We start from the raw sequence: 18,263 nt of genomic DNA, 5'->3' as shown, positions 1-18,263 counted from the left end.
GAGATTCAATCCCTTCGCCTCGGGGACCTCGGGTGAGTGCTGTTTGGTGCTGGCCCCCACAAACGGGGACCAGGCGGGAATGACACTCATGGGGGTCTCCAAGGAGATCGGAGACCCCCAGCTGCACACCCTTTGAGCAGGGTGGTGCCCTGGCAGTGTTGGTGACACCTGGATACCCTGGCTCTGCCAGCCTGCACCTTGGCTCTGCCAGCCTGGCACCTTAGCAGTGCCACTTGGGTGCCAGACTGGCACTGCCAAGCTGGCATTTTTTGCGTGATTGGACCGGGGTTTACGATGTGGGTGTTGGGGGTGCTAGGGGACCCTCCCATATTGCGTTTGGGCTCCAGACAATCCTGCAGCGCACCCCGCCCCCTAAACCTCCCCCTCCCCCACTCATGCAACAGCCCCCCCCCCACCAAGTGATCAACACTGCGCTACGTGGTTACCGAAGCCTCCCCCCACTTTTCTTGGTCATTCTCCCTCTCAGGCCCCACTCCTTTGCACTGCTGCTTGCTACACTGGCACTGCCCATGGCCCCCCGACCATCCAGAGGTTCCAATGGCCTCCGAGCCCCATGCGTGGCCATCAGGTCTGGTCCCCGTTCATGGAGACCTGTAGAGATTCCCGCCGGCCTCAGGTTCCACCATTGACGGCGGAGAATCCCGGGATCTGTGAGACTCCGGTTTTGAATGGGCGGAGCATATTTAAATGAGTTTAAAGTCTAAATATGCTAATCTGAGGGTGTGAACCAGATCGCATCAGGTGCATCGCGCTCCATTGGTGGCTGGCATGAACTCTGTTTAGGGGCTCCTGCTATTCTCTGGGAATAGTGGAAGTTGCGCCAAGCACAATGCAGCCGGAAAATCCCCCCCCCCCCATATGTATATTGTCAATCATTGGCCCACATTGCATTAGAGTTTTGGACTTGCACATCTTCTGACTCGAGCTCAGGGCTCCATTCACCTCATGTAGTTGACCATGACCAATCCATTAAAATATATGTCATTGTCTTTAATATCTGGAACCCGTTGAGTATATATGAAGATATTTGCTACATTTTTGATCAACAATTCTATGTTTTGACAAAGAAAATTCTAATCACCAGAAGCATCAGATCTTTTATTTTATATTAATACTGATGAACTTGTGGGGTCCTCTATGTTTTCTGCTTTTATCTCCTATTTCCAAAATTTTCCTGATTTTGTATCTTTTAAATGTGCACTATTTTGTTGAGTTTTTGTCTCAACCCCTTTAATTGTAGTTTTAATAATTTAACCATATGTTATCTATAAAATATTGACTAACAAAAGTTGGATACATCATGGTTGTTGTAGAAAAACATTAATGAACAACGTGGAACTTCTGTAACTGACTAATGTTTCCTGTATTCTGAATCATCAACCTTTCAGTGGAAAGAACTCTATGATGAGAAGGAGATTGAGTTTCTTGGTTTAGATCAGTGCTAGCCAAGGCTCAGTGTGCCTCCATATATCAGAAGGCTATGCGTTCAAGTCCCATTCCATAGAATTGAACACAAAATGTAGGCTGCCACTTCAGTGCTGCGCTGTTGGAGGCACTGGATAAGGCGATAAACTGAGGCCCCATCTACCTTCCATTCTTTTCTACGTAAAAGATTCTATGGTACCAATTGAAAAAGCCAGGGTGTTCGCCCAGGTGCCCCTGGCCAATCTTTATCCATTAACCAGCATTTCTGTAAAAGAAACAGATCATTCGATCAGTCACATTGCTTATTGTGGGAGCTTGCAGAGTGCAGTTTGGCTGCTGAACTTACTACTTTACAGCAGTTCACAGTCTTCAAAAGTTCTTGCTGAAAACACTTTGTGATATCCTGAAGTTGTGAGGTGTTATATCTCTTTATCACTGTTCCTCTGATTATTCAGCAACTAAAAAAAATAGGAAGGTAGCCCTCTGCTTCTATTTTGTTTCCTGATTTGCAGCATTTGGCATCTGACCAACACTGACCTGGTTGAAATAAAGAACTTGACGAGGGGAATTGGAAGGCCCAAACCCGCATCCCACCTTTCTTTTGACAACACAATTGTTTGCATGTAGAACAATGGCTGTCATTACTATTGTAATCCAATATCCCTTTAGGAATGGTATTCTGCATGAGAAAGGCTGTGAGGCACGATGCTTATGGCTAAATAGGACACGAACAAAAGAATCAGGTTACCTTCTATTTGCAATAGTATGTTTTGCACCATTTGTTAAGAGTTATTTGATTACCTGGCATATTGTACACAAACGTGAGTGGCATGAGATTTATTCCGGAAGGTTTCTGTGTCGTGGAACCCAGACGTTTCTGCTAAATTATTGATGACAAAACCCGAGAGGTTTTCTGTCGCTTCCTGTCCATCTCGGTTTGTTGGCTGTCACGTTTTAGGAAGAATTTATTACCATTAGCAATCTCTGATCTGCTTGTCTGTTTCGCATTATCCTTCTTCGTGGATATAGTCGTCTCAGGTGAACAAGTCCGCCACCATTATCTGGTTCCCATAAAGTTCAAGATAATCATGCGTTAAACGTAAAATGCTAGAGCATCATTGAGAGTAATTCTCTCAGCTCTCCATACAGTTGGCGGACTGATAGACTTATACGTTGTTACTCGGCACATGACAGTGAATGTGGCAATCTGGGATATATATTTACATAACACTTAATTTCTAGCACTTTATGAATAATATAATAATATTACATCCCTCATGCTTTATATAAAGTGCCTCTATGTCAATATAGCTGTTCCAATCTTTAACTTTGTTTCTTAACCATCGACTTCTATAAATAAACTGGACAGCTTTTCTATCTTGTTTTCTCTTCAAAAAATGTTATTCATGGTACAGGTTAAGTGATAGGTTAAGTGTTGTGCCTCTATTTTGTAGATCTGGCATTCATTGCTCTCAGTGATGAGTTGCTATGCTGCACTGACGATGCTGTGCATGTTGTTCCTGGTATTGTGCTTGATGTTGCTAATGTTGTGTCACTTGCTGGTGGCGCTCTTGATGTTATCTCACTGTTGGTGGTGTTGTTGAAGATCTTTTCTGCTTTCCCAGCTCCTGTGTTTATTGAATATAGACCCTGTTCCTTCTCATCTGCTTACTGGTTTTAGGTTCTGTGATGCATGCCCTTGGAGTCTTCGCTTCACCAACAACCTCTACTGGGGCTCCAGGTTTTCAGGAATGGATCCTTGTTCTTTCAACCGCTTGGGCAGGAATTTAGTGCGCTTGTTGAAGGGTTAACCTCTTCCTACCTGTGCATTAGTGAGTTGTTGTCTTACTTCCTCCTGGTCCCTTAGTGAGAGTATCTTGCTGGCAGGGTTGTCTTATTCTTTCTTCCATTCAATAGCTCTCCAGGCCATTTCAAGCATTGCGCTGGTCAAGGAGACACAGCCTGAGTGAGTGAGACACAGACATAGTGAGAATTTGGTAATTTGGTGCAGTGAGGTAACCAGGAACGGTAAGTGGTTAATCTAATTGTGCTGTTTTTCAGTTAAAAGTGCAGTGTAGATTAGTGTCTGATTGGCTAAAGCTGCCCCCATCCTAATTGCTGAGAGGCAGTTATCTGGCAGTCACCTGAGGCCTGTTAAGGGGCACAAAGGTACACATTGTATTCTTCTCTTTGAAGTTTTAGTGTGAGTCATCCTCAAGTCTGTATAAAAGACAGACAGAAAGCACACTTAGTAAGCATTGCACTGGTCAAGGAGACACAGCCTGAGTGAGTGAGACACAGACAGAGTGAGAATTTGGTAATTTGGTGCAGTGAGGTAATTCGGTGAAGAGTGGGAGAAGGTGCTTTTTCCCGACTGTTTTGTTCGCTCTCTTTCTTCGGGCCTAATTTTGGGAGCCGTTTGGAGGAGGAGGAGCAGTCTCTGTGAGTATAAAAACCTAACGGTAACTTCCTGTTTTCCAGTTTTTCCCCCCCAAAAGTGACGTCAGAGGGAAGCTGTGATCTGATTGGTTGATAGCAAATCTGCCCCAAATTTAAAAAAAACCACAGCTAAACTCGTAAACTTAAATTAAACTAATTAATTAATTAGAGATGGCTGGTCAGGTGATGTGCTTGAGCTGCTTGATGTGGGAGCTGGCAGATCCCATTGCGAGCTGCAGCGACCACATCTGCAGTAAGTGTTGGCTGCTCGAAGAGCTCCGGCTCAGAGTTGATGAGCTGGAGTCTGAGCTTCAACCACTGAGGCACATCCGGGAGGGGGAGACTTACGTGGACACTGTGTTTCAGGAGGCAGTCACACCTGTCAGAGTAAGTAGTTTAAATCCTGCCAGTGGCCAGGGACAACAGGGTGTGACTGCAAGTCAGGCAGGTAAAGGGAACCAGGAACTCAGGAGCCTCAGCCCTTGACCCTGTCCAACAGGTATGAGGTACTTGCTCCCTGTGTGGATGGCGAACAGGGCTGCAGGAAGGATGAGTCAGCTGACAAAGGCACCATGGTTCAGCAGGCCATTCAAGGGGAGGGAGTAAATAGGCAAGTTGTAGTTGTAGGGGATTCTATTATCAGGGGGATAGATAGTATCCTTTGTGAGCAGGATAAAGAGTCCCGCATGGTATGTTGCCTGCCCGGTGCTAGGGTGCAGGACATCTCTGACTGGCTTGAAAGGATACTGGAGAGGGAGGGGGAGGATCCAGTTGTTGTGGTCCATGTCGGTACCAACAACATAGGCAAGTCTAGAAAAGAGGACCTGTTTAGAGATTATAAAGAGCTAGGATTCAAATTAAAAAAACAGGTCCTCAAGGGTCATAATCTCCGGATTACTGCCCGAGCCACGTGCAAATTGGCATAGGGAGGCAAGAATAAGGGAAGTTAACACGTGGCTGAAAGAGTGGTGTGGGAAAGAGGGGTTCCTTTTCATGGGACACTGGCATCAGTTTTGGGACGGGGGGACCTATACCGTTGGGATGGTCTCCACCTGAACCGAGCTGGAACCAGTGTTCTGGCGAAAAGAGTAAATAGGGTGGTCAATAGGACTTTAAACTAGAGATTGGGGGGGAAGGGAAAGTCAGGGAACCAAGAGGTGAAGTAATCAGTGGGAAGCGAGCTGCTTAGGAATACAAAAAAGCACGAAAAGACAGAACTCAGGAGAGGTTACTATAGTCCCCATCCCACAATATATGACACAGTGTATGGAAAGGCTCAGTAAACCAAGATCCACCACACTAAGAAAACAAAAAGGGACGGTCAATATAGAATTAAAGGTGCTATATTTAAATACGCGCAGTGTACGGAACAAGGTAGATGAGCTTGTGGCCCAGATTGTGACTATCAGGTATGATGTGGTAGGCATCACAGAGACGTGGTTGCAGGAGGTTCAGGACTGGCATTTAAACATCCAGGGATTCACAACCTATCGAAAAGACAGAGAGGTGGGCGGAGGGGGCGGGGTTGCCTTGGTAAATAGGAATTAAATTAAATCAATAGCACTAAACGACATAGGGTCAGATGATGTGGAGTCTGTGTGGGTAGAGTTGAGGAACCACAAAGGCAAAAAAACCATAATGGGAGTTATGTACAGGTCTCCTAACAGTGGTCAGGACCAGGGGCACAAAATGCACCACGAAATAGAAAGTGCATGTCAGAAAGGCAAGGTCACAGTGATCATGGGGGACTTCAATATGCAGGTGGACTGGGTAAATAATGCTGCCAGTGGTCCCAAGGAAAGGGAATTCATTGAATGTTTACAGGAGGGCTTTTTGGAACAGCTTGTGATGGAGCCCACGAGGGGACAGGTCATTCTGGACTTAGTGTTAAGTAATGAGCCAGACTTGATTAAAGATCTTAAAGTAAGGGAACACTTAGGAGGCAGTGATCATAATATGGTAGAATTCAATCTCCAATTTGAAAGAAAGAAGGTAGAATCAGATGTAAAGGTGTTACAGTTAAATAAAGGTAACTACAGGGGCATGAGGGAGGAACTGACGAAAATCGACTGGGAGCAGAGCCTAGTGGGAAAGACAGTAGAACAGCAATGGCAGGAGTTTCTGGGAGTAATTGAGGACACAGTACAGAGGTTAATCCCAAAGAAAAGAAAGGTTATCAGAGGGGGGATTAGGCAGCCATGGCTGACAAAGGAAGTTAGGGAATGCATCAAAGCAAAAGAGAAAGCCTATAATGTGGCAAAGAGTAGTGGGAAGTCAGAAGATTGGGAAGGCTACAAAAACAAACAGAGCATAACAAAGAGATAAATAAGGAAAGAGAGGATCAATTATGAAGGTAGGCTAGCCAGTAACATTAGGAATGATAGTAAAAGTTTCTTTAAATACATTAAAAACAAACGGGAGGCAAAGGTAGACATTGGGCCGCTCCAAAATGACGCGGGTAATCTAGTGATGGGAGACAAGGAAATAGCTGAGGAACTAAATAAGTACTTTGCGTCAGTCTTCACAGTAGAAGACATGAGTAATATCCCAACAATTCAGGAGAGTCAGGGGGCAGAGTTGAATATGGTAGCCATCACAAAGGAGAAAGTGCTAGAGAAACTAAGAGGTCTAAAAATTGATAAATCTCCGGGCCCAGATGGGCTACATCCTAGAGTTCTAAAGGAGATAGCTGAAGAAATAGTGGAGGCGTTAGTTATGATCTTTCAAAAGTCACTGGAGTCCGGGAAAGTCCCAGAGGATTGGAAAATCGCTGTTGTAACCCCCCTGTTCAAGAAGGGAACAAGGAAAAAGATGGAAAATTATAGGCCAATTAGCCTAACCTCGGTTGTTGGCAAGATTCTAGAATCCATTGTTAAGGATGAGATTTCTAAATTCTTGGAAGTGCAGGGTCGGATTAGGACAAGTCAGCATGATTTAGTAAGGGAGGTCGTGCCTGACAAACCTGTTAGAGTTCTTTGAAGAGATAACAAATAGGTTAGACCAAGGAGAGCCAATGGATGTTATCTATCTTGACTTCCAAAAGGCCTTTGATAAGGTGCCTCACGGGAGACTGCTGAGTAAAATAAGGGCCCATGGTATTCGAGGCAAGATACTAACATGGATTGACGATTGGCTGTCAGGCAGAAGGCAGAGAGCTGGGATAAAAGGTTCTTTTTCGGAATGGCAACCGGTGACGAGTGGTGTCCCGCAGGGTTCAGTGTTGGGGCCACAGCTGTTCGCTTTATATATTAACGATCTAGATGACGGGACTGGGGGCATTCTGGCTAAGTTTGCCGATGATACAAAGATAGGTGGAGGGGCAGGTGGTATGGAGGAGGTGGGGAGGCTGCAGAAAGATTTAGACAGTTTAGGAGAGTGGTCCAAGAAATGGCTGATGAGATTCAACGTGGGCAAGTGCGAGGTCTTGCATTTTGGAAAAAAGAATAGAGGCATGGACTATTTTCTAAACGGTGACAAAATTCATAATGCTGAAGTGCAAAGGGACTTGGGAGTCCTAGTCCAGGATTCTCTAAAGGTAAACTTGCAGGTTGAGTCCGTAATTAAGAAAGCAAATGCAATGTTGTCATTTATCTCAAGAGGCTTGGAATATAAAAGCAGGGATGTACTTCTGAAGATTTATAAAGCATTAGTTAGACCCCATTTAGAATACTGTGAGCAATTTTGGGCCCCACACCTCAGGAAGGACATACTGGCACAGGAGCGTGTCCAGCGGAGATTCACACGGATGATCCCAGGAATGGTAGGCCTAATATACGATGAACGTCTGAGGATCCTGGGATTATATTCATTGGAGTTTAGGAGGTTGAGGGAAGATCTAATAGAAACTTACAAGATAATGAATGGCTTGGATAGGGTGGATGTAGGGAAGTTGTTTCCATTAGCAGGGGAGACTAGGACCCGGGGGCACAGCCTTAGAATAGAAGGGAGTCACTTTAGAACAGAGATGAGGAGAAATTTCTTCAGCCAGCGAGTGGTGGGTCTGTGGAATTCATTGCCACAGAGGGCGGTGGAGGCCGGGACATTGAGTGTCTTTAAGACAGAAGTTGATAAATTCTTGATTTCTTGAGGAATTAAGGGCTATGGAGAGAGAGCGGGTAAATGGAGTTGAAATCAGCCATGATTGAATGGTGGAGTGGACTCGATGGGCCGAATGGCCTTCTGCTCCTATGTCTTATGGTCTTATGTCAACTTTTAGAGGTGTAGATTGAACTGACATTAAGGCAGGGATTGAGTTTCCCTTTGCCTCTCAACATTTCCTGCAGGTTGCCTGACTGTCCGGTTGTCTCTTTCTATAAACCCATGTTCCCTTGGGTAATGTGATGAGCTGAAGATGTCAAACCCAAACTGTTCAGTGAATTCCTTACATTTTCTTAGGTTAAATTGTTTCCGTTGTCACATATTATTCTTTCAGGAATCCTTTCTTCAGCAAACAGAACTGTTTTTGCTGAGATGATTGTTGTGGCTCTCAAATATTTCACCTTTCAGAGGAAAGGGAATTTTGAGTTGTAGTCTGCAACTATGAGACACTATTCTTGATTGTATGTGAATTAATTGGTTCCCACAGTAAACCATGGTATGGGTGGTACTTCAGGAGGTATCATCTCCTCTCTGTGCTGTATATTTCTGTACTTCTGACATACATTCCTGTAGACATCATTCTTTTGGTATCTTTGTAGATGTCTGTGCAGAACACAGCTGATCTTTCTTTGAGCTTACAATTCTCCATGCCCATGTGGCCTCCATGTATATTCTAGAGCAGTTCTCCCTGCATCATTTTGGGTATAATTATTCTGGATCTGGCTTAAGAGATGTTATCTCTGATAGACCAATATTGCTGGCTGTGTTTTTGCTGAATGTTAATCTTTCCTGGTTCAATTCCCTCTAATTTGACTCTGTTTTGGTGGTGTTGTTTTCATTAGAAATGGATCTTTGTACCGAGATAATTTTTCTCCTGTGGTGACACCAGGATAGGCCATCTGCTGGCAACATTGCACTTCCTGTCTAAAGAGTGAAATCAACTCTGAAGCCTCGAGAGTAAGCTCTACATCCTTGTTGGAACTCTTCACTGATTTGTCTTGTAGGTCTGTCTCGTGGACAATGATCATTTTAAAAAATTCACTGACGGGATCTGGTCGTCGCTGGCTAGGCCAGTATTTATTGCCCATCCCTAGTTGCCCTTCAGAAGGTGGTGGTGCGTTGCCTTCTTGAACCGCTGTAATCCTTGAGGTGTAGGTACACCCACTGTCCTGTTAGGGAAGGAGTTCCAGGATTTTGCCCCAGTGACAGCGAAGGAACGCCGATATATTTCTAAGTCAGGGTGGTGAGTGACTTGGAGGGGAACGTCCAGGCGGTGGGGTTCCCAGGTATCTGTTGTTCTTGTCCTTCTAGTTGCCAGTGGTCGTGGGTTTGGAAGGTGCTGACTAAGGAACCTTGGTGAGTTGGTGCAGTGCATCTTGTAGATGGTACACAATGTTGATTGTGGGGGTTCAACGATGGTAATGCCACTGAATGTCAAGGGACATGGTTAGATCCCCTCTTATAGGAGATGGTCATTGCCTGGCACTTGTGTGGTGCAAATGTAACTTGCCACTTATCAGCCCAACCCGGATATTGTCCAGTTCTTGCTGCATTTGGACATAGACTGCTTCATTGTCTGAGAAGTTGCGAATGGTTTTGAACATTGTGCAGTCATCCGCAAACATTCCCACTTTTGACCTTTTGATAGAAGGGAGGGGTACCACAGTGGCGCAGTGGTTAGCACTGCTGCCTCACGGCGCCGAGGTCCCAGGGTTGATTCCGGCTCTGGGTAACTGTCCGTGTGGAGTTTCCATATTCTCCCCATGTTTGTATCGGTTTCATCCCCACAACCCAAAGATGTGCAGGGTAGGTGGATTGGCCACGCTAAATTGCCCCTTAATTGGAAAAAATGAATTGGATACACTAAATTTAAAAATAATGATGGATGGAAGGAAGGTCATTGATGAAGCAACTGAAGGTGGTTGGGCCTAGGACACTATCCTGAGGAACTCCTTCAGTGATGTCCTGGAGCTGAGATGATTGACTGCTAACCACCACAACCATTTTTCTTTGCGCGAGGTCACTCTCCACCTTGAACTTTCGCCAATACAGATATGTGTGTAATAAATCTATACATTACTGACAGAATTTATCTTTGATAAGAGACATCTGTAAAGCTAAATGAATAAAGCCAATTTACTTCATGCATGAAGCTTAGTTTCATAATCTGACAAGTAGTGTATAAAGTGCGGCGACATGTAAGATACACTAACCACAGTACAGATCTAATAATGACTGTCAAAAGCTCTGTATGTTTACATGTCTGTTCTCCACTGAGGTTAAAACTTTGAATGTGAATGCCAGTGGTTTTCTCTCTCTTACCAGGACTGCTCCCAGTCCTTTTGCAGAAGCATGTACTTGGAGAGTGGCAGGTTTCTTTCTGCTGTCGTGTGGCACACTCGGCTTCTTGCATACTACAATTTAAGTTTGTTTAAACTCCCCTGATGTGACTCTGACCATTGGTGCTCAACATCTTCTTTCATTGGCTCACCTAGGTTTGCAGTGTGTTCTGACATGTGAGGTATGAGAAAACTCCTGACCTGGATCATGCAAAAGAAACTCCTCAACTCTTTCTGGTCTCTTGGTGGTTGTAAATCTGAGATGGCTGTGACTTTTTCAGGCTTGGGCCCGTCAGTTGTGTGCACCATTCCAAAGAACTGGCATTCTGTCACCATTACATTGCATTTGTCTATTTTAGCTTGATCCTAGCTTTCTGTTTTTCTCGGAAAGAAACCCTCTGAAAGAGCACCCGACCCAGGCCCACTTCCCCGCCCTATCCCCATAACTCCACACACTGATCATCGCCAATCCACCTAACCTGCACATCTTTGGACTGTGGGAAGAAACCGGAGCACTCGAAGGAAACCCACGCAGACATGGGGAGAACGTGGGGGCGGCACGTGGCACAGCGGTGCTGAGGACCCAGGTTCGAATCCTGGCTCTGGGTCACTGTCTGTGTGGAGTTTGTACATTCCACCTGTGCCTATGTGGGTTTCACCCCCACAGTCCAAAGATGTGCAGGTTAGGTAAATTGCCCCTTAATTAGAAAAAAATAATAATTGGATACTCCACAGAGCTCGGTTTCAAAGTGCCTTTCCTTGGGTACTCCTTTCATTCAAAGTTTTCAGGAAAGATCTCAGTTTTTCTCTCTCTGGGCTCATTTGGATTGATTCTTTATCTAATTCTGCATTAAATTTGTTTAAACTGTTTGGCATGTTACTACTAGGCACCTCCTCTTGCACTGTCATCGTGTTCTGTCTTCTGGTTCCCAAATGTTAGAAATAGTAACTCAACATGTTAGAGCTTCATCAAGTGCATTTCTTTCAACTCTTCCTGGTGGCTGGTGGGCGGATAGATAGATTGCTACTCGGCACATGACTGCGGTGCCACAGGATATATATTTGCATAATTTGTGATATATCACTCCAGAAAGCTATCCAGATGGAACAGAAAAAGTAATACAGGTGCTTCAACTATATTTTAAAAGAATATGAACTTAACAGGAAGGGGAAAAAACATCTTTCCCTGGTAATAGCTCACTGACTTACTCCAGGCAAGGCCAACAGTTGCCGTGTTGGGTAGTTCAGTGCGTTTTATATAGAGATTCATGTAACTCTAGATGAGCCTAATGTACTTTGACAGCATTTCCTTGGCTGATCCAATCCAAAATTAGAACACTGTGCTTTTATGTGCAAGATTTTAAGTGACACTTGATTTTGCTTTGTATTTCAGTACTGTATCGAAAAGGACCTCCATTTTATCATGCAAGGTATGAGCAGCGAAGTTCAGATAATAATTGTATTAGTGTCTAGTACTACTTAAATTCCAAAAGTTCCAGTGACTTTTTTGTTTCTGCCTGCAGTTACTCAGTGGTGATTGAAATGGTTGATGACAGTTGTCAGGGTTCACCGCGTAGGCCTTTTACTTGGAGATCACTTGCTGGGTTAAACCGAACCACTTCGAATGTCTCTAAGGTAAAGTTTCTCATCGGGCACATAGCCAGAAATTCAAGTTGGATGATGTTAATACTCATTCCTCCTCCTCTGTATTCAGCTATTCTGAGACAATACAGAAAATTCCTGATTTCCTTCCTACTGTCACTCTGTGTGGATCGTAGATTTTCAGAGTAGATATTTACTTTGTTGAAAAATATTTGGCATCCACAAAATAGCAGATGGCATTTGTAACACCCTCAGCAAAATTAGCAGAGAACCATAGAGGTTTAGCACAGGAAGAGGTCATTTGACCCATTGTGGATCTTTGCTAAAACAATCCAAACAAATCTCTTCTCTTCTCCATGTTTCTATATGGCATTTTGGGGGATTTTAAATCTGTATCTGCTCTTCCATTGAAAGGTACAGGCGCCCCTTCCGCAATTACTGCTTGTAGCAAAGCCGTCTTCCCATGCTCTTACTGACGGTGTGTAAAGAAATTCGAAATAACCTCTCTCTTCGTAGAAATTTTAAATTGATACTTACTGTCCAAGAAGTGGCAACAGGATTTTTCTGTTTTAGCTTTTTCCTACATTATTACATAAATGACTGTGCTTCAAAAGTACTTCATTTGAGTGTCAGCATTTTGAATGACCCGAGATCATGAAAGATGCCATCTAAATGCAAGTGGAAATAGTCCCAGAATCTCAAATATTCTCAGCTGTGCCTTATCGGTGTATCATCCAGGTGAATCTATTGCTGTACACGCTCCTTTGTGGGGTTAATGCCCTTTCTATAATAACGTCCCTGAAATTCACATGCTATTTTATCTATCGCCCAATGACATAAATTTATTATAATCCCATTGATCTTGTACTCTATATCCTTATTAATTGAACCAAAAATGCTATTTCCTTTTCTTCCCTAATTTTAGAGTACCCAATTCATTTTATCCAATTAAGGGGCAAGTTAGTGAGGCCAATCCACCTACCCTGCACATCTTTTAGTGGGGGCGAAACCCACCCAAACACGGGGAGAATGTGCAAACCACACACGGACAGTGACCCAGAGCCGGGATCGAACCTGGGACCTTGACGCCGTGAGGCAAAAGTGCTAACCACTGTGCCACCGTGCTGCCTTACTATTTCCTTTTCTGAGGCTTCATCTGCCCATTTACTTTTAAAGAAAACTGCTTTTGTTCCCCTAGATCTCTCTGTTCTTTGATACCATTCAGCATCATTGCATGGAACGTACTCTTCCATTTCTTGTCATCCCTCCCGAAATGCATCACCTCCAGCTTAATTTGCATCTGATTCCTGTTTTCCCAATTTGCTACTATATCCTGAACTTCTTGAAGTATTTTCCAGTCTTGCCGATTGCTCCTCTCCCTCTAATTTAATAGCTGCTTAAAATTGCTTCAGTTCTGATAATTATCACTGCGAGGTTTAAATTTACTTCCTAAAACTTAGCGACCAATGAAAATATTTTCCAGTTTATTATTTTCTTGTGCTTTTGAATTTGAAAATACTTTGTGAGAGAACTGTATGCTACTTAGAAATTCCCAAATATTATTGCTGAACAATTAATTGTATAATTCAAATTTGCTCCATAAATGGGCAGTGCCAGCACAGTCATAGTGAAACGGTTGTATAATAATCCATTTTTCTTAACTGTCCTGCCCTTTCACATTTGGTCAGCATTCCATCTCAGCTGAATGCTGTGAAGCCGGTAATAAAATTCCAATATATAAAAGACATTTGCTGGTAATTTCCTAAAGCAGAAAAGCATAAGCAGCACAAAAGTCATTTTTTTGGTTGGATATTAAAGATAAAAACTGAATGCTGATAATCTGAAAGAACAGTGGGGAAAGTACACTGTGGGTCAGGAAACATCTGGGGAGGCGGTGGGGTAGTGCTATTGTCACTGGACCAGTAATTCAAAGATCCAGGCTAATGCTCTGGGGTTCTGGGTTAAAATCCCTACCACAGCAGATGGTGAAATTTGAATTCAATAAAAAATCTGGAATTAAAAGTCTAATGGTGACCATGAAACCATTGCCGATTGGTTCACTCATGTCCTTCAGGGAAGGAAATCTGCTGTCCTTACCCCGTCTGGCCTACACATGACTCCAGACCCACAAAGCAATGCCCCCCACTGAAATGGCCGAGCAAGCCACTCAGTTCAAGGGCAATTAGAGATGGGCAACAAATGCTGGCCCAGCCAGCAATGCCAAGAACAATTTTTATTTTAAATCTGAAGGAGACAGGGGAGTAAATGGTTCGGCTGACACTCACATCTGATTAAAGTACCATCTTGCTTGTTTTGATATTGACACCTATCATTTTTGCTATGTCTTTTTGTTCCAGGAGCTTCTGTTATGCTATTTAATGAAACCGTCAGATATGACTGACGAGGAAATGACATCACCAGAATGTATGAAGAAAATTAACGTTCAGGTGGAAAGGATTTGGTTTTAGTCAAATTATCAATGGATGTTTGCCTTTGTTTAATTTACAGTGCATCCCTTACTTCAGCTACTTATGTTTATTTCTGTGTTGTAGGAGCTGATTGTAAGCCGTTGGATTTCTTCCCGAGAACGCACTGATCAAGAAGAGTTGTGACATATTTCAAAGTATTGATAAAGTGGGTTCATGTGGGGACCAAATGACTAGAAGAACAGCTGAAGTCAATAAATTTGAAAAGATTACTTTTACTATGATTTCATTATTGGCTTTTGGAGTTTTCTTTGGCACTTTAAATGCCAGTATACGTCATTTGTCTTTAAATTCTGTGAAAACGAAAATTAACTTCTGTTTTCAGAAAAAAAAATGATTAAAGTCAGTTCAAATTAAGCACTGTGAAACTGGTGAGTAAACCAAGCCTGAGCAGACTTGCACAGATCACCAACTCTCAACTGCACTCTGATACTAAGAGTTAAAAGTTTAATACGTCATACATGGCAAAGGCAGTGTATCACATTATAACTGCCACTGATAACTTATACTCACACTTACAGCATTTATAAAACACACATTTATTTTTCATGACTAATCCCTTCGTTCCACATTGTCACGTAGTCACAATTCCACCAGTTTATTCTGTTTGCATGAACAGTTCATGGAAACTTTTGGAAAACCGATCCGTCCGTATTCAACTGTGTCAATGGGTAGCTCTTGTGGCTAATGCAGGTCAAATTCAGATTTTACGTCTATTAAAAATTTATAGAGCCATTGGAAAATGGGCATAGATTCTTACTTAAAAAAACTGTTTCAGCTGATTTTATAATTTAACTTGCCCAGTAAAAGAATATGTGGCTTTAGATAGCTTTACAGTTCACTTTCTATGAAATTACACTAGAATTAGGACGACTCATCATAAAAATGAAACAAATTACATCTCCTGTTCACTCGGTTCTGCTAATATTTGATTATCTTTGTAATGCGGTTTATAATACGTGGCATTAAAAATTTATCTTTTGTTCAACGCAAATGCAAAAAATATGACAAAAAGCAGTTCTATCAGTTAAATTAACAGCAGTGTTTTCTTTGAAGAATTACTTTGAAAAATCTTACCAATTGTACTATAGTGTCTAACCCCCATAATAGCTTAGTTCTGTTTCAGTAAATCTGCTGTTCATGTGCACTCTGCCACCCCTTAAAAAATATTAATGACACTACCAGGAAATATACATTTCAAATAATACTCCAACATCTCATGGAGGAGAATTCTTTAGCAGTATGCTTATTTATTTACGTTTCTGGAAGACTTCAGTGGAACAACGACACCCAAAAAATAAAATTGCTTCCATTTATTTTGGTCGAGCAGACTTTCAATTGTTGTTTTAAACGCTTAAAGATAAAAAGGTTACAGGGACAGGGTGGAGGAATGGGACTGGCTGATTTGCTGTTGTAGGGAGCTGACGTGGAATCCTTCTGTGCTGTAACATAAAGGTAACAGAAAGGGTCAATGAGGGTAATGCTGGTGGTATACATAGATTTTCAGAAGGCATTTGATACAGTGTCACATAACAGGCTCCATGGAATAAAAGGGGCAGTAGTAATGTTGATACAAAATTTGCTGAATAATGGGAAGCAGGGAGTAAGATTAATGGATAATTTTCAGGCTCTATGTAAGTTTGTAGTGGTGGTCCTCAGGGGCCAATATTGGGACCCTTCCATTTCCTGATCTAGATCGTGGCGTGCGGGGAACAATTTCAAAGTTTGGGGAAAACACAAAACTTATAAGTATTGTAAACTGTGAGGAGGACAGTGCAGAACCTCAAAAGGACATAGGCCAGTTTATGGAGTGGGCAGAGAAGTGGCAGATGAAGTTCAATGAGAAGAAATGGTGCATTTTAGGAAGAAGAACATGGCCAGATAATATAAAATAGGGGGCAACATTATAAGTCATTAAAGGTGGCAGGACAGGTGGAGAGAGCAATTAATGAAGCATATAGTATTAGAGGCTTTATTAATAGAGGCATTGGTCTGGATTCTCCAATTTTGCAGCTACGTGCCGACGCCGCCTTGGGAACAGTGGCATTTTACGGCGCCAAAATCGGCACCGAACCCTCACCGATTCCGAGGGGCTAGAAGCAGCGCTGGGTAAAATACCCGGCTCCCTTGCCAAAAAAGGCCAGAGAATGGCCGGGTCTGTGGCCGTGCATGCGCACGGCGTTGACCTGCAATGGTCGTGCCATACAATATGGCGCCGGCCACGCGCATACCCGACCTGCCAGATAGTACACCCCGCCACCCCCCCCCCCCCCCCCCGTACCTCCTCTCGCCACCCATGGACCACACCCCACCAGTCCCCCAGCCCCCGCTGAAGCCCCCCCGGCCAGCGGAACGGCTGCCCCCCACCCACCCGACTGGCGATGCTGGACACAGTCCGCAGCCGCCACGCCAGGTTGGCGAAAACTTAGCGCACACCTGTCGGCCCATTGGGAACGGAGCACCGGGGGAGGGCCTTCAAGTGACGTCCTGAGGCGGTCCCAACAGCGTGTAGCATACTCCCTGATTATGCCGTTTTAGAGGGGGCAGAGCATCAGAAAACAGGTGCCGATTTTGGCGTCAAAATGGATTCTCCGCCTGAATGCCGATTACGATATCAGCGTCGGGCAACGGAGGATCTCGCGCAATGAGTACAAGAGCAAGGAAGTTATGTTGAACTTATATAAGACACTAGTTAGGCCTCCGCTTCAGTATTGTGTAAAGTTCTAGACGTCATGCTTTAGAAAGGATGTAAACATATTGGAGAGAGTGCAGAAGAGGTTTACAAGAATGGTTCCAGAGTTGAGAAACTTCAGTTATGAGGATAGATTGGAGATGTTGGATCTGTTCTCCTTGAGAGAAGGTGGAGAAGAGGTTTGATAGGTATGTTCAAAAGCATGAAGGAGCTGGACAAATTAATAGGGAGAACTTGTTCCCACTTGTAAAAGGATCAAGAACAGAGGGTAGAGATTTTAACGTAATTTACAAAAGAGCAAATGTATTGTGAGAAAAATCTTTTTCACTCAACGAGTGATTTGGGTCAGGAATGCATTCTGGAAATGTGGTGGAGTCCTGTTCAATTGAGGCATTCAAGAGGGCATTAGATGATTGTTTTTTGTTCAGGGGTACGGGGAAAAGATGGGAAATGGCATCATAATGCTCGTGTGACGAGCCGGTGCAGACACAATGGGCCAAATGGCCTCTTTCTGCACCATAACAATTCTCTGCTTCTGTAACCATTCTATGGTTCTATGTTTTGCCACCACCTCTGAGGTTCCATTCTTTAGGACTCCCCTCACTTGGCCCCAATGTTAACAACCCCTCCAGAGGTGGATTAACAATGAAAGACACTGTCCTGGGCCCCAATCAATTGGAGAGCCCCACGCTAGCTGGTGTTTGTGGGCACTAATCAGACTCTGATAACTCTGTATTTGCTGATAGGTGCAACAAATACAAATGAGCCTATTAGAAGGCAATGCAGATAGAACATAGAAAAATACAGCACAGAACAGGCCCTTCGGCCCACGATGTTGTGCTGAACCTTTGTCCTAGATTAATCATAGATTATCATAGAATTTACAGTGCAGAAGGAGGCCTTTCGGCCCATCGAGTCTGCACCGGTTTTCCACTCTAAGGGGATATCAGACTCCCCTTAGAGTGGAAACCCAGACTGGTCTAAACATTGAAGCACGTGTGAGGAATGAGAGGTGACTATGTGAGGAGGGAGAGTGGCAGAGGCAGAAGATCCTGTGTTTTATGTTTGTAAAACATGTACAGCCAGTAGGATTCTCAACCCAGGGCTGAGGAGGGCAGGCCAGCCAGCAACAGTGAGGTGAGGCACCAGGATCAGGCGGAA

At 43.7% G+C, this 18,263-nt stretch overlaps 1 protein-coding gene across 5 annotated transcripts in view; it reads left to right on the top strand.

Annotated features, from left to right (window-relative positions):
• tsen2 (TSEN2 tRNA splicing endonuclease subunit) overlaps positions 1-14,628 on the top strand; it is a 62,979-nt gene extending 48,351 nt beyond the window's left edge. For all 5 annotated transcript variants that reach the window (XM_072472573.1, XM_072472575.1, XM_072472574.1 and 2 more), the window contains 4 exons: positions 11,716-11,752; positions 11,846-11,957; positions 14,282-14,371; positions 14,477-14,628. In XM_072472573.1, coding sequence (XP_072328674.1) covers positions 11,716-11,752; positions 11,846-11,957; positions 14,282-14,371; positions 14,477-14,536 — 299 coding nt within the window. In that variant the 3' untranslated portion in view covers positions 14,537-14,628. The remainder of the gene's footprint in view (positions 1-11,715; positions 11,753-11,845; positions 11,958-14,281; positions 14,372-14,476) is intronic.
• Positions 14,629-18,263: the final 3,635 nt, after the last annotated feature.

This window comes from Scyliorhinus torazame, chromosome 13 (assembly GCF_047496885.1).
Source record: "Scyliorhinus torazame isolate Kashiwa2021f chromosome 13, sScyTor2.1, whole genome shotgun sequence".
Taxonomy (NCBI): Eukaryota; Metazoa; Chordata; class Chondrichthyes; order Carcharhiniformes; family Scyliorhinidae; genus Scyliorhinus; species Scyliorhinus torazame.
Note: the sequence above shows the minus strand (reverse complement) of the source record. Positions and strands in the feature narration are given on the sequence as shown.